Raw genomic sequence first — 23,005 nt, 5'->3', positions numbered from 1 at the left:
ATCCATTTCTCTGACCTCAACAGTAGACTGAGATCAGAACAAGGTTTCAGTGTCTGCTGATGTCTGACTTCCTGATGGAGTCACGTGATTTGCTCCACTTTGATGAGCCTCTTTGTCCTTTTCTGTCCTGTGAGGCTATGGTACTCTCTTCTCAAGGTCACTGTGGAGTTTAGTAGCCTCAGTGCCTTACACACAGGAATTCTGCCCTCTTTGCCTGTCCATTTCTTTTCCTATTACCCCTAATTAATATCATTGAAACATTTTTGAGGCAAATCCAAATCCACAAACCCATGGATTTCTCTCAGATTTTGAAATATTTTGTTAACAGCTTTTGATCTTTTGTTCTCGACAGTGAGATGTCTTTCTCTGAGAGCCTGGGAAAACTCCCTCGGCTCATTTATTCAGGTCTTTTCATGTTCTCATGCCCACAGTTGAGCTGTTACCAGCAAGTCTAACTGAAAAGGCAACTTAATATTGCCCTGCACTTGTATTATTATGGTCTGTCGGGAGCCTGTCAGCAAGTGTTGATGAAGTGCAGAGCCCGCGGTCACAAGCCTGAGTTCTGACAGCTCGCCAACAGAAGGAGCTGCCGTCGCTGCCGTGGTATTTCTTCAGAAACCTCTCTTGTCCCTTTGCTGATGTGATTAGTGGTCCAGCCTGAGTCACCGCTGTCCTGTCTCTCTCTGAGCCATATCTTCTGTGCTGGTAATGCAGTCTTTTGTGTGCCTTGAAAAAAACAGAGCCATCGCAGGCCCGCGGAGTAGCAAAGGCTGCAGCCAGGAATATCTTGGTAATTTACCCCCATCTTTAACTCTAATTATTCTGTTTTTCACTGCCTTGCTCAATTGAGACTCTCCAGGTTCGACATTCCCCAAGCAGAGAACAAAAGGTTTCCCTTGAGAGTGGGGCCTGGCGATGTCAGCGCAGTGAGCTGTGTATAAATTATGCAGCACTGCCGGCTGGCTTCCTTTTCATAGTCTGGCCGGAGAAATTCCGGAGAATGACCAGGCCTCTGGAGCTGGTCTGCCTTATTTTTCTGAGGTTGCCTTGCTCTGGGTGAATCAGGAAAGCAAGAAGGTCCCCTTCTTTTTGCTGAGGCTGCTTCGAGTTCTACAAGAACTAAAACTGTGTCTAGTCTTTGTGTCTGTTTCTACCTGTCTAGGAAAACATAATGGCCGATGATTGCAACAGGTGCCTGCCTTCCCCTTCCACCCCCCACTTCTAGTCCTTCATTTTAATCCTCCAAGTAGAGTGATCTGGCTGGGGTATCCTTTCTGATTTCTCAGTTATCCTACTTTCATAAGGCTGGCTACCTACCGCACTAATAAGGCTCCTTTCAAACTTACTTTTAAAAAGCATCGGATTTTTAATTCTTTGAGAAGCTCATATAATGTTTGATCATATTTATTCCAACCCCTCTACCTAGTTCCTCCCAGCTCTACCTCCACCTCCCTGCCTCCTGACTTTGTTTCCTTTTTTTAAAAAAAATACATAACTCATAGTGCCTTTCATGTGTTGCCCAGGTGTGGGACCATCCGCTGCAATGTAGAGGCCACACCCTTAAAGAAAATGGACTCTCCCAGGCCCCCAGAAATCATCACTGTCTGCAGTTCCTCAGTTAAGAGTCCTGGCTGATGAGCCCTTCATCCTCTATGCTAGAATATTGACTGGTTTGATCTTGTACAGACGACACAGGTGACATGAATGCGTGACCGCAGTGGTCCTGTTATGCCCAGAGTATACTTTTCACCATAGTCTTCTCTGGCCTCTGCCCCACCCCCTGTCTGTGTTGTCCCCTGTGTAGACAAATGCTCCCCTGACATCCTCTCCACTTGGACTAGTCTTGAGTTTCTTACCTGTTCACCATCTACTGTACAAAGAAACTTTTCTGATGAGGGTAGAAAGAGAGAGATTTAGGGAAGTTTCGTAGTCTGTCCATAGCAGAATAAATAGTAATAAATTCGACCCAGGGCCTGCCAGCTCCTCAGCCATGATTAATCTTTCTTTTTGTTGTTGCTGTTTAGTGATTTTGTGTGTGTGTGTGTGTGTGTGTATGTGTGTATTTGCTTTGATTCGGTGAGATTCTGCCAAAACAAATCTTCAGTGTATAATTTGGCAGGCGGAGCCCTGGGATCTGCGTTGCGAAGGACTTGAGGGCCGTCTTGCAAAGTCACAGACTGTGCCTGAATCTGTTTCTGGTCAGGTGCTTTTATCCTTAACTGAGCCTTCGTCCCTGCTCTCTTTGAGGATTCCTGGCAGTACTCTCTTTTCAGGGTGTGGGAGATGCCCTGCAATCCCTCTTCCTGATCTCATGAACTTTGCATGTGGATACTTGCATTTGGGTATTCACCAGAGGCTTCTGGCTACCGCTGTGTTGGTTTCCGGGGCTTCCTCTCGTACCTCTCTGAAGGTCTGTGCCACCAAAGGTCCAGCTGCCTCCACTTCCTCTTCTGTCTTCTCAGCCACAGGAGTTGCTCTGATTTCCACGGAGCCTGTCTTCCTACTGTGTGGTCCAGCTCCGTCTCCGTATAGAAAAGAAGGATGCTGTTCTTTGTCCACGGTTCTCCTCTCAGAACCTGGGGCGGGGGAGGGTGGTGGTGGTGAGGAGTGTTTTGCTGTTGCCTTCCCACTGTTCTTTAGTGCAGGGAATGAGAGTATGAGCAGCAACTTCTGTTCTTCCATCCTTGTTCTTGCTTTCTTCATTGTGAGCTTTTAATCTTGAAGTAATGTCTGCTCTGCAATATGCAGAAATCATTTTTCTCCCCTTTAATAAAGTAATAAGGTAGCATACCCATCTCTCTTCTGTCACTAAAGCATCCTTGAATATGTATTTTTTTCTTTTCTTTGTTTTTTGAGACAGTAACAGCTGTGTAACAGCCCTGACTGTCCTGCTTTGTAGATCAGTCTGGCCTTGAACTCACAGAGATCTGATTGCTTTTTCCTCCCAAGTGCTGGGATTAAAGGCATGTGCACCACAGCTTGGCTAGCCTGTATTTTTTGCGGGGGGGGGGGCAATGTAAAAAATTAAATTTGTTTGTATCTTTTGTAAGCCTATGTTTTCTTTGTCTTGTGCTGGTATTGTTTGGATTTTGTTACATATTATTTTAGCTTTAGTAATAAACTAAGCAGTCATTCTTCTGGTCTCAAGTACTTGGGGAGTGGCCTGATCAGTGAATGTTAGACTTTCTACAACTATCTATACTTACAAGCTTTTATTGGAGGGGCAATTTTAAACTCTTAATTGCTTTTAACAGTATTAGAGTTTTCTAGTATCAGTTTGATAAATTTTATTTTTCTGCCAAATTGTTTATTTGTTTAAATTTCTACAGCTCCATAATGTTGCTTGTGTTATCCTTTGGTCTTTTGTCTATTAACTTTTGCCTTTTCCATGGTTATAGACTCTGATTTCCTCTATGATATTTGTTATTTTTAGTTCCCAACCCTGTTCCCCGTCTTTCCCTAACCAAGTTTTCATGTTGATTCACTGGATTTTCATCCCTACTCCATTTTAATCTTTCAGCTTCACCTATTCTTGTTTTTCATAATTCTCCAAGTTGGCTGATTAGGTTGTTCATTTTCAGGCTTCTATTCCAATAAAACCCATTGTTAAATATCACTTATGCCCTTCAGTACTTGCATATAAAATGTTTTCCCCCTCATCCTCCACAAATATTTAGAACTAAGTTTGTTCATTATATCCATGTCCTTTATTTCCACAGTAGAGATAATTATAATTACTCTTATGATTTACATATTTCTTTAAATACTGAAAGTACAATACCATATTTCATTATAACTATCTATGTTTTCTATTTATGTGAGGTATTATATATTTTCTGTGTTTGTAAATGTGTGTGTATGCATGTGTGTCAGGGTGCCTGTGTGTGTATATTTGTATGTATGTGCATGTGTATAAAGACAAGAGATCTACCCTCCTACCTTTTCGGAGAAAAAGCCTCTTTGGCCTGGAGTTCACTGATTAGTCTTGACTGACTGCAGGCTGAGCACCGAGCCCCCAGGCTCTCTACTTGTCTTTGTCTACCCCATGCTTTTGAATCATATTTAAAAATGTTGTTGGGGCCTGTGAAATGCCTTGGTGGCTAAAACTGATGTGCAATCTTTACCATGTGAGATCGATCCCTGAGACCCACATAGAGTTAGGAAAAGTTGACCTCTGACCTCTACATATGTGCTGTAGCACATGCCTACTCTTACTCCCACCCAAGCATTATATACATGGATACACAGCAATGATAAATAAGTGGGAGCTGGAGCAGTTGCGCGGTAGTTATGAGTTATTCTGCTTTTGTGGAGAACCCAGGTTCAGTCCTCACACCCGTGATAGACAGCTCACAAGCTCCTGTAACTCCAGCTATAGGGGCTTCTGATGCCTGTGGCCTCTGTGACCCCAGCTCAGACGTGTATGACCCACACAGACACACAAGATATACTTAATTAAAAATAATAAAATAATTCTTAAAATAAATTTTAACATTTAAAAAATTATGTCTTATCTTTTGAAAATGTACTTTTTTTTAAAGAAGGAACCACTAGATTGAAAAATATACATTGGAAATATTTTACTTACGTCTAACGCTATTTTGATTTTTCTCTTTTTTAATTACTTGTAACATTCATGACACTTTATCTAACTTTATCCCCTCTTATTTTATTTTGCATTTATGTTGTTTGCTCTTCTCTGATCATTCTCTCTGGTTACTTCTGCTTTACTGGCTTCATTTTCCCCTTCATTTTCTTTTATTTCTTGTGATTTCCAGGTTCTGATCAGCTTTTCATTTCTGTCAGAGCCGGCACCCTCACTTTTTGTATCCAACATTAAGCAGTGAGGAAACTTAGTCTTCCTCAGAGGGGAGAGAGCTGGCTGAGGGCTCAGGAGAGGAGAAGACTCGCCCTGCCCCCACACCAGTTGCAGTGCACTGGAGGGAAGGCCCTGCATCTGCCTGGCAGCACACTAGAGCTGACTCGGTTGTCAGGGTCTCAGGTGAACCAGCCCTGAGGATACAAGAACAGGAGAGCTGCCCCACTGCCCCCTGGAATCCCCCCACCACACACACACACACACCCCTCTACGCCCTGCAGCAATCAGGAAAAGGGGTCCTGCACCTGGCCTGGACAAATCCGTAGAGAAGGCCCTGGCAGAGTAAGTGAGGGAGACCAGATCTGAGGGCCCTAGAACAGGGAAACTGTCCCCTGCTCCTTGCTGTAGGCTGCATTAGGTGAGCAGGCCTGGGCGGTGCTGGAGAGCTGTCCCGGTAGTGACAGTGAGGGAAAGCTAGTGAGCTGACCAACCCTGCTACTTATTACCCAGACCCCGAACCAGGGCTATGAGTTGGCCCACTCCAGCATCCACTGAGTCTCTGAACTGCTGGAGCAAGTGAAGAGCATGAACTTGCAGATCCAAAACAGCAATGTCTCCATGACCCAGGACAGCAGCAGGATGTGCCAGAGGAGCCCAGAGAGAGCCCATTCTGTGTGGTGCAATAGAAACTAAGGCCTTGAGCCAGAGCAATGACTCTAGGCAGTGAATACTTGTAGTTAAAGATGAGTGGACGAAAGGGGAAACTGTGGGACTCAGCAGCCAAGCTCCAGCTTCCACAATAAGATTCTCTTTGTTGTTGCTGTTGTTGTTTTGTCTTTTCTTTTAAATTTGATTTAACTTGTGTGTGGGGTTGCAAGGGCAGAGGGCAGACGCAAGGGGTTGGGGAGATAAGGCGCATTGGAATGCTTTGTCTTCCCAAGGAAGAGCCCATCCATTAGTTGTTCAATGACAAAAAGGTCAGCTCTGAAAACATGCGTACAAGTAACATTGTACAGACTGAGCAGGCTTTATTTAGGAATATGTGCATATTCATATATAGATATGCATGCAACAACAATTTATGAAAAAAGAGATCACAAATTTGAAAGAGACCAAGGGAGGGGTAGATGGAGGACATAGAGAGAGGAAAGGGGAGGGGGAAATAATACCATATTGTAATCTAAAAAAATTAACGAATTAAAAAACAAAAACTCTTGGCCAGGTGCTGGCATTTTGAATTGATTAAACTTCTCATCTTCTTTAAATAGGAGGAGCATCTTTTTAGAGAACAACATGGTCTATGGTTTAATTTTTTATGTTTTTATTTTATTTTTATACTTCTAATTTAATTATAACATTTATTCATTCTCTCTCTTCCCTTCAAACCTGCCCATATACCTCTCCCCTCTCTTCACGTTCTTGGCCTCTTTTTTCACTAATACTTATTGCATACATCTAAATATATATATATGTGTGTGTGTGTGTGTGTGTGTGTATTTGTATAATCTATTCAGTTTGTCTAATGTTACTTATTTTTGCAGAGTTAATCTTTTGTCATTGAATAACCAATTGGTGTGTTGTTCTTTGGGGAAGACCCCCTATCCCCTCCCAGTTATCTCAGTTACCTTATAGTACTTTGTGTGGGGTTGAGGCCTCATGGGTCTTTCCTTGGCCACTTTGTCTGTAGGTGGTATCTTTGTTCAGCTCCTGTTTGAGCACTCAAGGTGAGACTTTATGTAACTTCTGATGTTGCTAGGACACAGTCTCACAGCAAACTCCTTGATCCCCTGGCTCTCACAATCTTTCCACCTGCTCTTCCGCAATGTTCCCTGAGCCTTAGCTGTGAGCGTTTTGCAGTTGTATCCCTTTGGGACTGGCCTCTGTAGGACCCAGCCAGGACAAGCTCAATAGAAGACTGAGGCTAGAAAGACCACAAACTGAGACTACCCAGACACCACCCAGGAATACACCATCCTAAAGGAAATTCCTAACATTCCAACCATCATAGATGGGATTACCTGTCAGCATACAGCCATAGCTTTTCACCAGGATGTCGATAAATGTCAGCCAATCAGGGGTCCTGAACCTTAGAAATCCCTCACCCCCACCTTTGCTACTACAAAAACCCAACCCCAGCTGAGCTCAGAGCTCTCCAACTACTCCAATACATTGGACTCAGAGAGAGTCCGAGTTTGCAAAATTGTGTAAGAATAAAGGCTCTTAGATTTTACATACATTTTGCTCTGTCTCCTAGCTGGCTTTGGGGGTATTCTGTGATCTGGGCATAGCAGGCTCCAAACTGCATTTTGATTGATTTTGGTTTCTGTAGTGGTTTTTGTCTATTGTAAAAAGAAGTTTCTTTATACATCTTTTACTTCTGATATTATACTTCTCTACAGGTGTAAGGACTCATAGATTGTTCTTAGGGATTATGTTAATTTAGCGAATTAGTGGTTGTGATTTGTCCTCTAATAACCAATGAGTAGGCAACAAGGTTTCCAGAATCTGGCATGGTTTCCCCCTTGTCATGCATGTCTTAAGTCCAATCAGAGAGCTCTTGATTTCCACCAATATATGTGTGCCACTGCTACACACTCAGGGTTATGGTGGTCATACTGGTTGTTGATGTGGCTCACAGGCATCATAGCTTGGTAGGACTGTTGGTTGCTTCTCTCCTTTGGTGGCTTGCATAGTGCCTTCTGGTACCAAGAAAGACAGTCTTCTGGGAGGGGACCTTCAGTTCAGTTCTCGCTCAGGGGTCTCTTAGTCCTGTGTCTGAAGTACTTAGTGTCTTCAATAGTGGGGACTTACCTTCTATCTCTGGGGAAATCCAAGAGCAACAGAAATAGGCTGTATGTTTAGGAATTCTCTTGGACAGCCCTGACCAACAGCTCAAAAGAGGGCTTCTTATGTTTGGCATTGGGATTATGTTATGTGGTCTTTGTCTCTGGAGGGACTTCTGTCCCTGTGTTATTTTGAGACAGTGACATAGACCAAGACATGACCCTTGCTTAATCTCTGACTCTGAGGTTTTGCCTATTTATTTTTTCAGTTCCAGACCTTCCCTTGGATTTTACTTGTAGTGCAGCATGCCTGTTGTGATTTCAGAAGACTCCAGATTACCAGCATTGTTTATATTATCATCCTCTGTTTAGACTAAATATGTTTTAATCTATGTATGTGTATCATAGACACAGATGTATGTGTTGAAACACATACAAATAAATATTCACTCTTATGTATGCACACATAAAAGTATACATACTTAAAGAAAGAAAGATGATATGAACAACATAAATGGATACCAGTCATCTTATTCCTCTGGCGTCTCTCCTCTATGCTGACGTAACTACTCTGGACCAGGGGATAATTTGTGTTTTCTCAAGCATTGTCCTCAGAAAACCTATGTGAGTAGTTTACTTTTTTAAACCCTTGTATGCTGAAAATGGTTTTCTTTGCCCTTGACAGCTGAATAATATTTTGTCTGGCTGCAGGATACTTGGATCAGCCCTTCTTGGTGATCTGTACATTATTTCCATGTTTTCTGCATTCCAGGGTTGTAGATGAGATTTCCATAGCTTGTTTGAGCCCTTTGGTTTTGCATGCAACATAGTATTGCTGTCTGGCAGCATGTGTAATTTTCTGTTTACTCTTGAAATCCAAGTATTTCCTGGACTTAATGAGCACTTTTAATCTGCAGGCTTAAGCTTTACCTTGGCCCAGTATATGGAGAGCCTGGTACTACATGTACTTGTTTATAATATCTTCCTCATCTGTTCTGCCTTTTGTTCTTCCCTAGCTTTTAAATATCCCTTCTGGGATTCCTGTAATTCTTGTGTTATGATCCTTGTTATTCCCCTCCCCTTGCTATGACCCTCTCTGTGCTATATTCCTCCCCTTGCTATGCCCCCTTGCTATTCCTATCTTGTCTTTCCTCCTTGCTATAAGCCATTCCCTTCATCTACTATTCCAAGGTAGTTTAACTGATTTCCATCTGTTCTTGTGGTAGCTCATCTGTAGAAAATTTAATATTTACTGTTATCACCACTAGTGTGTGCATCATGCATACATGTGTTGCATTGATGTGTATGTGTTGGAAGAGACATGCATTTGACATAGCTCATGCGTACAACCTAAAGGACTGCTTGTTTGCATCAGCTCTCTCCTTCCATATTTATGTGGCTGTGGGAATCACATTCAAGGTGTCCAGCTTGCATAGCAGGTGCCTTTACCTGCTGAGCCATCATGCTGGCCTAGACAACTGAAGCTTTAAGTTTTAATTTTAAATTCCTTTTTTTTCCTTCTAAGGAATCTTTCTTGTATTTTCCTCCTCATCTCTTGTGATTTTCATCATTGTTGTGTTTTCCATGTAGTTTCATGATTTCTTCTTCAATGGTATTCGTCTCTATCGGATGTTCTAGTTGCCATCTCTCATGTGACCTTGCTCTCTTACATGTATCACCATGCCCGCTATATGTGCTATGTTTTGTCTTGTGTTGCATTGTTATTTTGATATACTGATGGGTCTGTGATTTTCTTATTTGTGTGCATTTTAGATTCATTTGGCATAAAAGCTCCATAAGAAAGACCCAGAACTCCTGTCCTGACATTTTGGCTGACTGTGAGGAAACTGGCCAGTAATTTGAGGCCCTGGAGGGCAGATTGCCCAGGAAAATACTTTGGGGACTGTCAAAGCCTGGATTTCAGTAGAAGCTTCTGGGCAAGGCACCCTATTTATGCTGCTGTTAGTACCTTGTCTTTTTTGACTGATAAGATAAAATCCTAACGTTCTTGTAGAGAGTCACTCAGAACCTATGACCTTAGATGCACTCTTTAAATGTTGCTGTTTTGCTACACCAGGGACAGCCTGGTAATCTACCAGTTCTAAGAGATCCTATTGAAATGGACCAGCTATGCATGATGGCACATGGCCATGATCCCAGTATGCAGGAAACTGAGGTTGAGACTGGAGTATGGCCATGAGTTTGAGGCTAGCCTAGACTATAATGTGAGTAAGTACCAGGCACTGGGTTAGAGAGACAGAAAAGGGAAAAAACAAAACGTGTGTGTTTATGTGTGTGTGTGTGTGTGTGTGTGTGTGTGTGAGAGAGAGAGAGAGAGAGAGAGAGAGAGAGAGAGAGAGAGCGAGAGCACCTAATTATATTTGAATAACCTATATATAGAATGAGTTTCTTTTAGAGGAATCTGTATTGTAATGGCATTTTATTTGTATTTTAATAATAAAACTTACCTGAGGATCAGCAAAGTCAAACTGGCACACTGGCCAGTCTTATAGACCAGGCAGCAATGACACACACCTTTAATCCCAGTAGCCACACTAACTTGCCGCAGAAACTAGGCGGTAGTGGTGCACGCCTTTAGTCCTAGAACTAAAGAGGGTTATAAAATGGGAGGAGACAGCTCTCAGGCTTAGCCTCATTCTAAGATTTCTAGAGGCAGGATCCCCATTTCATACTGTGGTAAAGGTAAAAGCCAGTGACTGGCAGTTTTGCTTTTCTGACTTTTAGGTTGAACCCCAATATCTGTCTCTGAGATTTTATTAATTGGGCTTCACTATATCCATAAAACTTCCTGACTCAGTTATTTTCTTCCAAAGAATATTCTCTGGATAGTATTCACATTTACTGTAAGATATAAGGTATTACTGTTCTTTTCCTTATTGAGGAAGAAAAATGCATTTAGACTAATTTACTTCTATCATGAATTAATAACGCTCAGCAGCAAACAACCATCAAGTTTTAGTTGTTGAATCCAGTGGTCATTTATTTGACTCAGGGCAGACTGTGTACTCTGGGTCTTGGTGGGTAGTTCTGATCTCAGCTAGACGCACAGCTATGGGGTCCTAACTGACACAATAAAATCTAAGGGTGTGATCAAAGTCTAATTAAGCTGATCCTTGTTGTCTTTTCAGTTCTCTGATGCCCCCCATGAGCTAGCTCAGTATGCATTCCTCAGGGAAACGATGAAGTTTCAAGAGAACAAGCTAAAACTCACAAAGTATCCTTAAATTTAGACCAGTAACAGGCATGCAGTCATTTCAGTAATGGGCATGCAATCATCTCTGAGTCATTCTTTACCAAAATGCAAACTTGAATCATTACCTAAAATCCAGACAAAGGAAACGAGGCCCTCTGAACAATGTCGGGGTACTCCACTGTCAAGGTACATTGCAAAAGGTGTGGATATGTAGAGATATAAAGACAGGAGGCCACGTCAATCTCCCTGGGCTGTTTAGCTTTACAGTGTTTGGCTTTGAGGTCAAAGAAAACTTTGACAGAGCAGCAGCAGTGAACTGGATTGTAATGAAGATTTGAAGTTTGGCAAATGGATAAAAATGAGGACAGCAGCAATAGTTAATAAGAAGGAAGGTACTGCCAAAGTAGAGGTATGGGAGTCTTTGAATGTTGATGGGATGGTGGGCAGTGGGGAGTTGGCCCATGTGCTTGTGTCATGGGACATAATTTTTTGACCTTGTTTTTTGTTCATAGCATTGTTTTTTTCTAGTATACTATTAGAGCACGCCAAATGTTGAAATTTCAGTTGTCATTCTAGAGAGTGTTAGGCTACCATGTCCTATAAAGCTTGCTTCATAGTTGGCTCCCACCTTCATCCACTGGGACAAAAGTGGCCTTGCTTAAATCAAGAGAATGAGTTAGCGCATATATATTTTTTGTGCTGGTGTAAGCATTCCTTTGATGTTTTTTTGCCACTAAACACAACTTGACATGTTCTGCCATCTATGGCATTTGAACAAATTTTTAATGATAAATGTCTCTTGCTTATTTTCAAGTTAGAACTTAGTTAAATGTTACCTCCTCTGTGGAGCCTGTCTTACACTCTCCTCCCAAACACCTCAACACCCTACGCCCAGTGCTGGCTTGCATCACATTTCCCACTAAAAATTTCTTGTTTCTGTATGTTCTTTCTTTAGAAAACATATAGGGCTATTTGTTACTATAGGATTTTGTGTGTGATTGTTCGACAAATATCTGTCTCTCCAGTTAAACTTTCTGCTTCTGGGTCAGCAAAGGACTAGGTCTTGTGTGTAAGGACTATTTACCACTAAGGCCTACAACAGCACCTGGATCATAGCAGCCACTAAGTACCAAGCGAGGGAATGGTTATGTATGACTAAATGAGTTATATCAAGACTTTGGGCCCATGAAATCGGTTTTTGTTTATCCTTAAAACAGCATGACTGTGATCTCTTTGTGTTTGTCACATAACCTATGGCAATATAAAGACATATTTTTCATGTTTCTTTTCAACAAAATTTCATTATGGATGACCATATACTTTCATGAGGTAGGGACTAGTGATACAGAGACGAAGAGAACATTTTGTGATGCAAAGGGGGCTTTTTTAGTGGGAGAGGTAGAGAAGGGAATGAGCATATAGTTACAGTGGTCAGTAGAAGAGAAGGATTTGTTGAATATCGGCTTTTGGTTCAACATGCCCTCTACTGGGGCTTCCTAGAGAGAGATAGTTTGAGATGACTTACGGTAGTTAACTAAGAATCAGATGTATAGTGGGAAGACCATTCTAGGACGAGTACAGTAAAGAGAAGTGAGAAAGAAAGACTAACTATAGGAGAGTACCGATGGCTTAGTACTGCACAGGATGGAATGCAGGGATGGGTGGGAATGGCCGAGAACAGTGGCAAACAGAAATTATGTCATCAAGAATTCATGGGAAGATTGATAATACAGGTGTCTAAGGTTTGCTATGGACACAATATGGAGAATATGTTGAAGAAATATAGATAATACCTGTGAAAAAGTAGTTAATTACAATGTGATAAAAGTCATAATATACAGTATACTCTGGGCATGGATATAGATCAGAGGTACACTGCTTACCTGGTACATATAAGGCTTTGAATTGGATCTCTAGCACTGGCTCTGTCTGCCCCCCCATGTGTGCGTGTGTGTGTACACGCATATACATTAATATATAGAGTATATGTATATATACATACACATGCATGTAATGTATGTATATACTTTAAATTTATATATATATTTCATTTTCTGAGAGGCAAGAAAAGAAATATTTAACACAAAATTAGAATTTTCATCTTAGATTAAAATAAGAGCTTAAGCCATCAGGATGAAGAAGATTGGTAGAGGTCTTTAAACGGTAAGTGGTAGAGCAGAGGGAGGAAGTATGCAAGAGCATGATACTTTCAGAGACATAAAGGTTATTTTAACAGAATAATTATAGAATATTGAGGGTGACATTGAGAAATGACGCTGAAAGGAAAACTCCTTCTAGTATCGAAGCATTGATTTAGATTACAGTGACATATTATTTATTTTATAGCAGACATTTAAAAGAAACATTTTTATTGTCGAGAGCTTGGAAGACATATAAAAGTAGAAGACACCAAGACTCGTGTGAATTCTTATGTCTGCTCTAATGGCCAGCAGTTCAGGCCAATCCTACCCATCTATCCACAGCACCATTCACTTCCCCTTCTTGTGTTATTTTTGAAACATGCTCCAAATGCCATGCTGTTTCATACATGAATATTTTATATGCTGAATGATAAAGAACAATTTTAATATATCCATACCAATATTACATCTAAACTTGAGATGTTTACTCAGTTTCATCAAATAATAATTAGTATTATAATTCATAATTATCCCACATGTGTCAAATAAATGTTGATGTAAGTGCAAAAATTCACTTACTGTGTTTGCTTGGTCAGGACCCACACAGAAGGCTGAGTCTACTTTGAAGACTAAAGAATCTAGTACAAATAACCAGGTATACATAGAGCCCTTTATTAAAATAGGAATGTATAATTACTACTGCCTTTGCTGCCACTATACTACTGAATATACCAGGGCAGGTATTTGGAAAAAATATGAAGGAAGTAAGCTCACATTGTTGTTCCTTCTTCTCTCCAATTTGACTAGGTCTCTCTGCTCCTTGGTCTGCAAATGGACGTACTCAGCAGAGAAAGGTTGGGATGACAGCTTCTGGAAGCTGGTTGGCTTGGAAGATCTCATTGATGATAATTACAGCAAAATAGGTAAAAGAAGAGAAAATTCAAAAAGTGATCATTCCTGTGTATATACAAAAATATTTGTGATTTCTTTTTGTTTGAATTGTATTATGAGAACTCCATCTATTTTTTTCAAGACAAGGTTTTTCAGAATATGTCAGCTGTGATGGGCCATATCTTTAGGCCCTAGTTTCCTGACTTGTTTGAGTTGCGTGGAAATATGTATTGTGAATATCTGTCTGACTATCAGTTCCATAGTGGGGCTGACTCACGATGATTGTGCACAGAGCAGCCAGAGATGATATCATCAAGGAGGTACATAGGGAACATTTCCAGAAGCAGGAAAATAATTTCATAAATTTGGTTCAAGACTTAAAGAAGAAAAAGAAAAAATTAAAAGATCAGAATTAGAAGAATCAAAGAACAAGACAGACAGTAGGATGTAAGCCAACGCTTGCTGAGTATAGTCTCCCAATTTTATGTGGTGCTAACTAGATGGGGCAGATCTGAGTGACTGTTAGGTGTTAGGTCTGGTGAAAGAGTTTCAGTGTTAGGTAAATGTAATTATGACACATTAACCCTTACCACTTACAGGGTCATTTCACAGGGTGCTGTTTGTATCCTATAGTTACTACTTATCATTCTGGTAAGCAGTTGTTATCTAGGTCATATGTGCTTGAATAGAAGTCCTTAATTGATTTAGTATGCTGACTGTAGCATTGTAACAAGATCTAAAAGCGCACTCGTGTGAAAGACAGCTCATTTCTCTCTAAGGGAGGAGAAAAGAAGTAAGTGGCTATTACTGCAATCCTGTTGAGTTCTCACCAGTTCCCAGCCAGAAAAAATGGAAGAATCAAAATGGCCTAAGAATCATGATGCACATTCCTTTGGAGGTAGTATAACCTCGCTTCTGATTACCTTCTGTTGACCAGCACACATTCAGTAGACCCCCGAATTAGTATTCTAATTAGAAAATGTAATTTTTACTGGCTGCACAGCCATGTCCCCATGTAGGTTCCTATTGAAATGTGAGAGTTGTGCTTATACATTGCTAAACAGCAAGTGATGTTTACTGCAGCTTCTGACCCCTGTAGTCGACTATTGCAGATCAACCTACTTTTCTCCGGTACACTACTCGGGATTGCTCTATGTAAAGCTCCGTGGAGACTGCAAGGAAGAACCAGCATTGTTAGCCATGGTGTACAGTCTGTGATCTGCCCGCCCTCTGCTAGCTAGCTCTAGAGCCAGGACAGTAAGCAGAAGAGAGTTGCTGTGATATCTATGGCTCAGCCAAAACCACCTGAGATTCTGGGTTTGTAGAGAAAGCCTGGAGCGTGGGATAAGAGAAGCAAGGAAGAAAGATTGTCAGATGACTTCTGTGTCCCCTACTAGGTGGTTTACATACATTGTCCTCATAAAACTATTAATTTGTTATTCCTGTTGTACAGATCAGAAACTTGAGATTTAGTTCCTTTAATCACTTTCAAGGTTCACAGTTTGTGTCAATGTTTCCCCTCTGCTTGGGACATTCTAGACTGTGGGTTCTGATACAGTTCTACAAATGGCCTCTGGTAGGGTTAGTCAGCACTAGAATGTTAGGCATCTCAGGCCAACTTGAACTAGACTGGGACAAGCATCCACACCTGGGCCAGAATGGGATACAGTAGAGTCCACCTAGGGAAAGTACCTATGGGAGACAGTGATCCTATTTCCCCTCACCCTTTGTATTCCACATACCTTGTCTCGCATAGGTCAGCTTGCTTACAGATGAGAATCACGGGTTAGTAACCACTAAGCATGAACAGAAACTCCAAATCAGCCAGCACCACTACACTGTTCTGGAACACAAATTGTTACTTTAGTTACTTTAATCATTTTGAAAATAAGTATAGTCCCCCTCCCCCAAAATGGTTAGTTTCTTCTTGAGTATTCCAATGGCAAATTAAACAAAGTATGGATAGATGACCTGTGTACAAGTCTCGATTCTGTATTGGACTGAACTTGTTCACACAGTATTTCACTGTTTACTCTTGGATAGCTCTTCCTAGCCAGAAGACATGCTTATTACTGTATTGGAATTGCTGTGTGACTGGTGAGTGTGTGAGCCGAGACGATAGTATTAGGAGCTTAGTGTTTCCAGCTTTGAAAAGTTGTGAAGGATGTCTACTGGTCTTAATGGTAACTAGGTAACTTAGATCTGCCTTAAACTCCTGCTTTGTGATTATGTTGACATTTTCTTAATTTTTGTCTAATCTTGTACAAGATACATGTTCAATTAGTATGTTGGTTCTTCTAGTAGAGAAACAGTTAAAAAATATTCATTAAAAGTCCATAATGTTGACCTAACAGAAAATTTTCAGTGCAACTTTATTAGATTTTTACCTGTGCAGTTCATGAATTTTTAATAGATGTCAGAAGGAGACACATCATGAACTAGAATTTGCCCTACACAAATTAAAACTCAATCATTTATCAGAATTAATTGTATGATGTTTCTTTTGACTTTCCTTCCTGTTTGAGCTTGGAGTTTCAGTATGAAGACAAAGCACAAGATTTAAGAGGAAAGTTAGAATTTCAGAAACTCCTCTGGAACTTTCTTCCAGATTCTTTAGCAGTTCCTGGAACTATGAAAGATGAATCTTGGAAGCCTTCTGTCAAGTATTAAGCACCTCTTCTGGTCTCATTGCCCGTCAAGATGTGGGCAATGTAGTACAAAACCTTTTTAGCAAATTTGAGCATCAAGTGTCAAGTATTTGGGCATTAATACAATTACCATAATTTTCTCCATGTGAAGCTTTTAGTCAAGTCTTTACCAGCCTTCTTTGGCTCAGGCTGTAAATAAATGCTTTCCCTGAAAACTGAACACCTCAGCAACGGAGAGCCTTATGGAGGAACGCTTTTGAAATAAATGATTTATGAAGTGTAAGTTAGTGATCAAATGTGATATTTATATGGTGCATCTCAAGGACAGTGCAAACATTGATATTTGGTCTATTTAGTTGTAGAACATTGTAGAAAGTAAGGAAAATAATTTTGTGAGTTAAAAGAATATAGTAGAAAATATATTTAGAGACTATTGTTTTAAAGTTGTGGTTGATGGAGAAAGTACAACCCACTTTGTCTGCCCCCCCTTCTCATCCTCTCCCTTCCTGGCATCTTTCTTCTCTTAAGTAAGGGATTATCTACCCATAGTCCAATAAAATGATCAGTGTCGGTAAATTTTGACCTTTCATTCCAGGCAAATCATTCCCAGGTCACTTATTTAATCCTAAGCATTTCTCCAAAGCAGGCAGGAAGGAAGCCATCAGCAGGGGGCGGGTTCTTCGGAAGAGAGACAGCATCCCACCTGTTCTAATCGATTATCCAGGCTCCCTTTCAGCAAATCCCAGTTGCCCTTTCGCTTCCTGGGAAAAGCATTTTATTGTATCGACTGGAGAAGGCCATGTCTTGAAAATCATTGGATCAGCATGACTGAATTGTTGAGAGATTATTTGCACGTTAGAGCTGTGTCATGTCCCAAGATTCCATGTGCTCGCTTTAGGTCATTCGTTATTTGAGATCATGGAAGCCGGCAGTGAGCAAATGCCGGGGCCAAGTGGAGTTGCTGACTGAATTGAGAAACAGAACCAAAGACAAATGTGAAAAAAAGAGACCTTCTTGAGGGAAAGGAGGGTACCATTTTATTAAACTGGTTTCTGCTTCTCCACAACAATGTATTTGAAGTTTCCTATACTGTGGGTACAATCACCAAGCATGGAGTAAGTGCTGATGAAATGCCGGATGGATGAGTGAATATATGCTCAAATGAAGGGCTTGCTAAAGAAGAAAATCTGCTTAGCTTTAATTATTGCAAGAGCTTAATGGAATGTCTATCAATTCTTTGAGGTAAACGATGGTTCTCGGTGATAGAGTAGTTTTATTTCACAAGTCAGTGCTCACAGCAATCTTCACTAACTAATCTGCAACTAAAGAAGGGACTCTGGGACGAACAATAGCTGGAACCTGATGCCCTTTCTTCAGAGACTTTTCCAGGACAGGAACTATTTTAACAACAGGTTTAGGAAGGTTGTAAATCTTACTTTTCCTTAGAGTAACATCAATCCTGCAGCAGCTGACCCAGTGGTTTAAATATTTTTGCCCTGTAGCTTCAGATTTTTAAGTAAAGCCTGTGGATGAATGGCCAGTGCATGCTGGAGATATCAGTGTGTCATGACTCCCCAGTGTTCGCTCTGAGTTCTGACTAGCATGGAACAATTCCGGACCCCACCTAAGGAGCTGGCAGTCTTGGTTTTCATCAGGGTGAATGACAGAGCTTGTGGGTCCTTTGTCTCTGCTTTCAACCAGGCCATATACTAGGCTCTTCGTGATGCTGTGCCACCCACTCCCTAGCAATCTATGAGGATGGAACAGAGAAGAAACAGATTTAGCTGTATTTTTCTGGTGCATGCTTCATTCACTTTGTTTGGTTCATGAGATGAGAGAGCCCACTGGCTTGAGTGTTGAAAACACCCATGACAAGCCTGTCTTGAGGCTGTATCCAGGATGCAACTGGACCTGCTAGACATAGCCATACAGGTATTACAAAAGGAATTCCTCTTCTTCTGGATGGAATTAGTGAGTAGTGGGAAGCCTGAAATAAATGAGAGTATTCATATGAATATTATTCTATCTTTGAAGAGAACAGAGAAGATCCCCTTGTGGTAATATTCCTCAAGGTTTCCTGCTTGCAGTATGAGTCATGACTGCTGTGATGACCTTAACCTAGTGATGCTGTCCTTAGCTGTAGGGCTTGTAAAACTCCCTTAAGCTCCTCACACACACTGTCTTAAATGTTCCCTTTACAATGAGGCATGCTACCAAGAACTTGTCCGTTTCTTTATTAAAAACTTGCTTTTCATTTTGGTATTCATGAGTTCTGTGATTAGTGGTCATCATTCTGTCTTTCAAGGTCTCCACTCAACCTGTTGCTGCCACTCCATCTCTGTGAGTTGGTATATAGGTGAAGTTTGTACTGAGACACTTGGGGAACCTGCAGCGTCTTTGGGCACAGTTACTTGCAGCCTTTTATTGACAATGTGGGGCCTCTCATACTACTTATCTCCCATGTCCAGAAGGAGATCATCAACTGTCACAGACTTTGCCTTCCCAGTTCCTTCCGAGCCTTTGATCTTGTTGCGTTTTTTATATTATCTTTCTTATTCCTGTCCATCATATGTATCTATGCCTTTCTAATTGTTAAAGAAAAGGAAATATCCTCTGAATATCTTATGAACTAATTTTACCCTCTCAAGTCTGTCTTTTGCCTGAATAAGTGACTGGAGTCACAATAAATATAATAATCTATGCATGTAACTAGCTAGCTCTTTGTTTGCCTCCCATGTGCTGGGTACTAGACTGAGTATACAAAATGAAACAAAGGGAACCTTGTCCATCTCTTATCTACTCAGGCAGATATGGATAAATATAGAAATGTAAGCTAACAGGATTTTAACAAGAAGGATGGAGAGATGGCCCAGCAGTGTGTGCTGTTCTTGCAGAGGACCCACAAGATCAGTTCCCAGGACCTATATTGGGCAGCTCACAACTACTGGTAATTATAACTCTTGTCTTTTTCAACACATATGGATACTGAGGCTACTTGAACTCATGTGTGCGTATTTCCACATGGACACACGTATAATTTAAAATAATTTTTAAAATCTTAAAAAGGATATTTAATGTGTGTTATGACACTCCTGTCCCTAGTACCATAGAGAAGCAATTTAAGACTTGTAGATGTTGGTGGTGATAACAAGGATGTCTCCTCGGGAGGAGGTGCTGGAAGAGTGACTGAAAAATATGAGTGCCCTTTATAAGAAGTGAAAGAACGTCTTCCACAGCAGAAGAAACAGCATATGTAGAGGCATGGCGTCATGAAAGAATAGGGCTTCTTTAAATTGGTGGATATGGTAAGATAGTGGACAATAGATTGATATCTTATCGGACTTCTACCCTCGCTTGAAGATGGGAAACTGGTAAGACCCTCAGCATAGCAGGATTTGCTTCAACACCTTTAAGAGATGATCTAATTACTACTTATGCCAATCCGCAAATAAAATAGAAGGTAACAAGGGCCGCTGGGACTGTTTGAAGCTTCTCTGTAAATGGGTGTTTGTCTATGTCCTGCCCCTATTTCTAGTCTATAATCATATGCCATACTCACTTTCCATTCTATAAGTGTCTGTTGTGATGTGTGAAGATAAAGTGTGATCTCAAATGTTGCAGGACATGGTTTATGCAGCCCATAGGAATGTTAGCTGTTATCATTTTTAAGTGTGGCTGGGAACCTGGGGGACAGGATCACTCACTTCCCAACCTTCTACCAACACTGCACTCCCACCCCCTAGGTTCCCAGAAATACGATTTCAGCCTTTGTCCCTTCCAGGAACAGCCCCGGAGAGCCATAAGGACAAGGGAGCAGTGATGACCACACTGTGATGTGATAATGGCCAGTAATGGTTTTTAGAAGCTTTCTGGGTCTGCTCTGCTCTTCTCTACAGTTTGGCATCTGGAAGATGATTGGAAACCCTCAGGAGTAAGGTTAACTCTCAAGTTTCCTTCATCCTTCTAAGGAATCAGGGAATATCAGAGCTTGAATGAACAATAAAGATCTTATTCTAATAGCCTCAATTTATAGAAAAGAACCAAGTCTCAGAGATGTGTGGTGAATTTTCTTGATTTTCTAGCATTTTAGTGACACAGCTGAGAGCCGAAGTCAGGCCCTATTCCGTCTCCGCTGGCCACCCCTGCCACTGCCAAGTATGTGTCCCTCTGACTTTCACTGTTGTGTGCCAGCTCTCCTATTTCAGAGTTCTCAACAGTGTTGCTTATTAAGGCCGTCTAGGTGTTGTCAGCTGAGTGGGAAGAACCACTCATCGAGAGTGTAATTTAGGTCATCTGACACCAGAGGCCCCCCTCAGCAATGGCACGCTTTGCCCAAGTAACCAGGGACAGTTGAATCTGGGAGTCCGTCTCTTAAAGTGACAGCTTGATATAGACAAACAAGAATAATTAAGTGACATATTAGTTATTTCCTATTTTAAGGGTGCTACTTTATCACTAGATTAAGGCTGGCCTGATTTTAATTCTAGTTCTGCCACCTGTGAGCCATGCAAGCTCTGCCATATGCAACTTGACCTCTTTGAACCTCAACTGGTAGATTGCAGAACTGGCAAGTACAAAGAAAATAATGCAGGTAAAACTCATCATATGTTGGTTTTCTAGCAAATACTTGTTATTGTTATAGCTTTCCTTTCCTTTGAGCCTAGATGTATGCATACGACAGATCATATATGCTAAAGGCAGTACCCTGCAATAATTCCAGTAATTATTGCCAAAATTAAATTTGGGAAGTGCCCTGTATTTTTCTCAGCTACCCTTGGGAATCACACAGCCTTTTTCTAAGCAAGGTATGAGGCAGTTAGACCCTGAAGGCTGTCTTAGCTGTCTTAGCTGGGATCACAGGCTTGCCTGAAGTCTTCAGTTACATATGGCTGGTGACTTTTTAAAAAAAAAAAAAAAAAAAAAAACCTGTTTTCGTATGATTGATTTATCATGAACTGAAGGACGTATAGCCATAGGAAGATTAAAAGTACAAATTATTTTGGTGATAATTCAGGAAAATCCATGACTAATGTTCCTACAATGTTTTACAACTTTTAAAGACTATTTTCTGTGTGTTATTTATTTTTCCATCAAACTTTCAAAAATGAATTAATTTCTGTTTCGTATTGGAAGAATCCAGAAATCATGAGCTTTCAAGTGAGAAAGGCTTTGGACCAGATCCCAGATACACCACTGACTGGCTGGGTAAAATGAATAAGCTACTAGCCATCTCTGAGATTTGGTTCCTTTGTTTATAATAATACTTGAAGGGCTGTAATGGACAAGGATGATATATGCAAAATGTGATTTCTGGAAAGAATGAAAAGAAAAGCACCTAATTAACCAGCACAGCATTCAATAGCATATCCAAAGATGTGGTACAATTAGAGCTATCCCAGGTCTGCTGTCAGGTACAGTCCAGCCAAGATCAAACCCCCAAAGGGCTGTGATAATTACATTCAGAGGAGGAACGCTACAGGAAGTGGGCTCATGGTATGCAAGATAAGGTTATATTAATGACTGAATAATCTTTCATTTCCTCCTTTGCTCTAGTTCACTGATTCAATGTGACATACGCTGTTAGATTCTGAGAACAAATGAACCAAAGGTCACAGGGCTCCTGACTTCTGATGGCTAACGTCTATAGTATTGGCTCATTAGAAATCACTACTGTGCCTCTGTGATAAATAGTATAAAAATAGGTTGATGGGACTTTTAGAAGTGTATGTTTATGTGATTGATAAATGTCTGAAGATGTGCTTCTTAAACTTGGCTGGAATTCTTTCAGACTATGAATGGGGTCAAAAGAGTCTTTAGACAGAGGGATTAGCAGCTAGAGCGAGGCCATGGAAAGGAGGGCAGTGTGGCTACCACCAAGAAGTGTATGCAATGATTCCGAAATCATGATATAAAAAAAGCAGCTTAAGACCAACGATGACTGAGAAAAATGAAATTTAGGAGAAGATCTTGGCCATCTTATCTTTGTGTGGTCTCACCCAGTTATATATCTTTAATAAGCTGAAGATGCAATCTTGTACCATGTGAAAGCAAAACTGAATTGCGACTAAGATATAGAATATGGTCAACATTATCCCAGGTTCCCAAAAGTTTGGACCCTAAAAGCTAGTGTATCATTATGTATTTATACACATATACACATACACATGTGCACACATATTTGATTATTAAAAATGAGTAGCAGGAACAAAAAGCACCAAGGTTGTTTGATAAAGACTCAAGTAATCGTATTACTTCATATTCGCCTAAAATTATATACAATATATACATATATATTATATACACATATTATTATTATTGTTATATAAAATAAAGTTATACCACTTGCATTGCCCTAAGACTCTGACCTAACAAACTCCCAGTACCAGGCATGAGAAATCTCTTTTCTAGTTGTTAGTCAGGTTAGTCCAAGTGACTCCCAAAACAATCTAGACTGTGCTGTTGCCCTTGGTTACTTCTCAGAGGTTGAAGACAAGTCCCTTTTGCCGAAG

The 23,005-nt window shown here is 40.7% G+C and overlaps 1 protein-coding gene across 5 annotated transcripts in view; it reads left to right on the top strand.

The window, feature by feature from the left end:
- Positions 1 to 23,005, top strand: part of Fggy (FGGY carbohydrate kinase domain containing) — a 384,056-nt gene that overhangs the window by 124,632 nt on the left and 236,419 nt on the right. For all 5 annotated transcript variants that reach the window (XM_048453091.3, XM_087904859.1, XM_087904858.1 and 2 more), the window contains exon 6: positions 13,765 to 13,880. In XM_048453091.3, the coding sequence (XP_048309048.2) occupies positions 13,765 to 13,880 (116 nt within the window). The remainder of the gene's footprint in view (positions 1 to 13,764; positions 13,881 to 23,005) is intronic.

Source organism: Myodes glareolus, chromosome 3 (genome assembly GCF_982192425.1).
Source record: "Myodes glareolus chromosome 3, mMyoGla1.1, whole genome shotgun sequence".
Classification (NCBI taxonomy): Eukaryota; Metazoa; Chordata; class Mammalia; order Rodentia; family Cricetidae; genus Myodes; species Myodes glareolus.
Note: the sequence above shows the minus strand (reverse complement) of the source record. Positions and strands in the feature narration are given on the sequence as shown.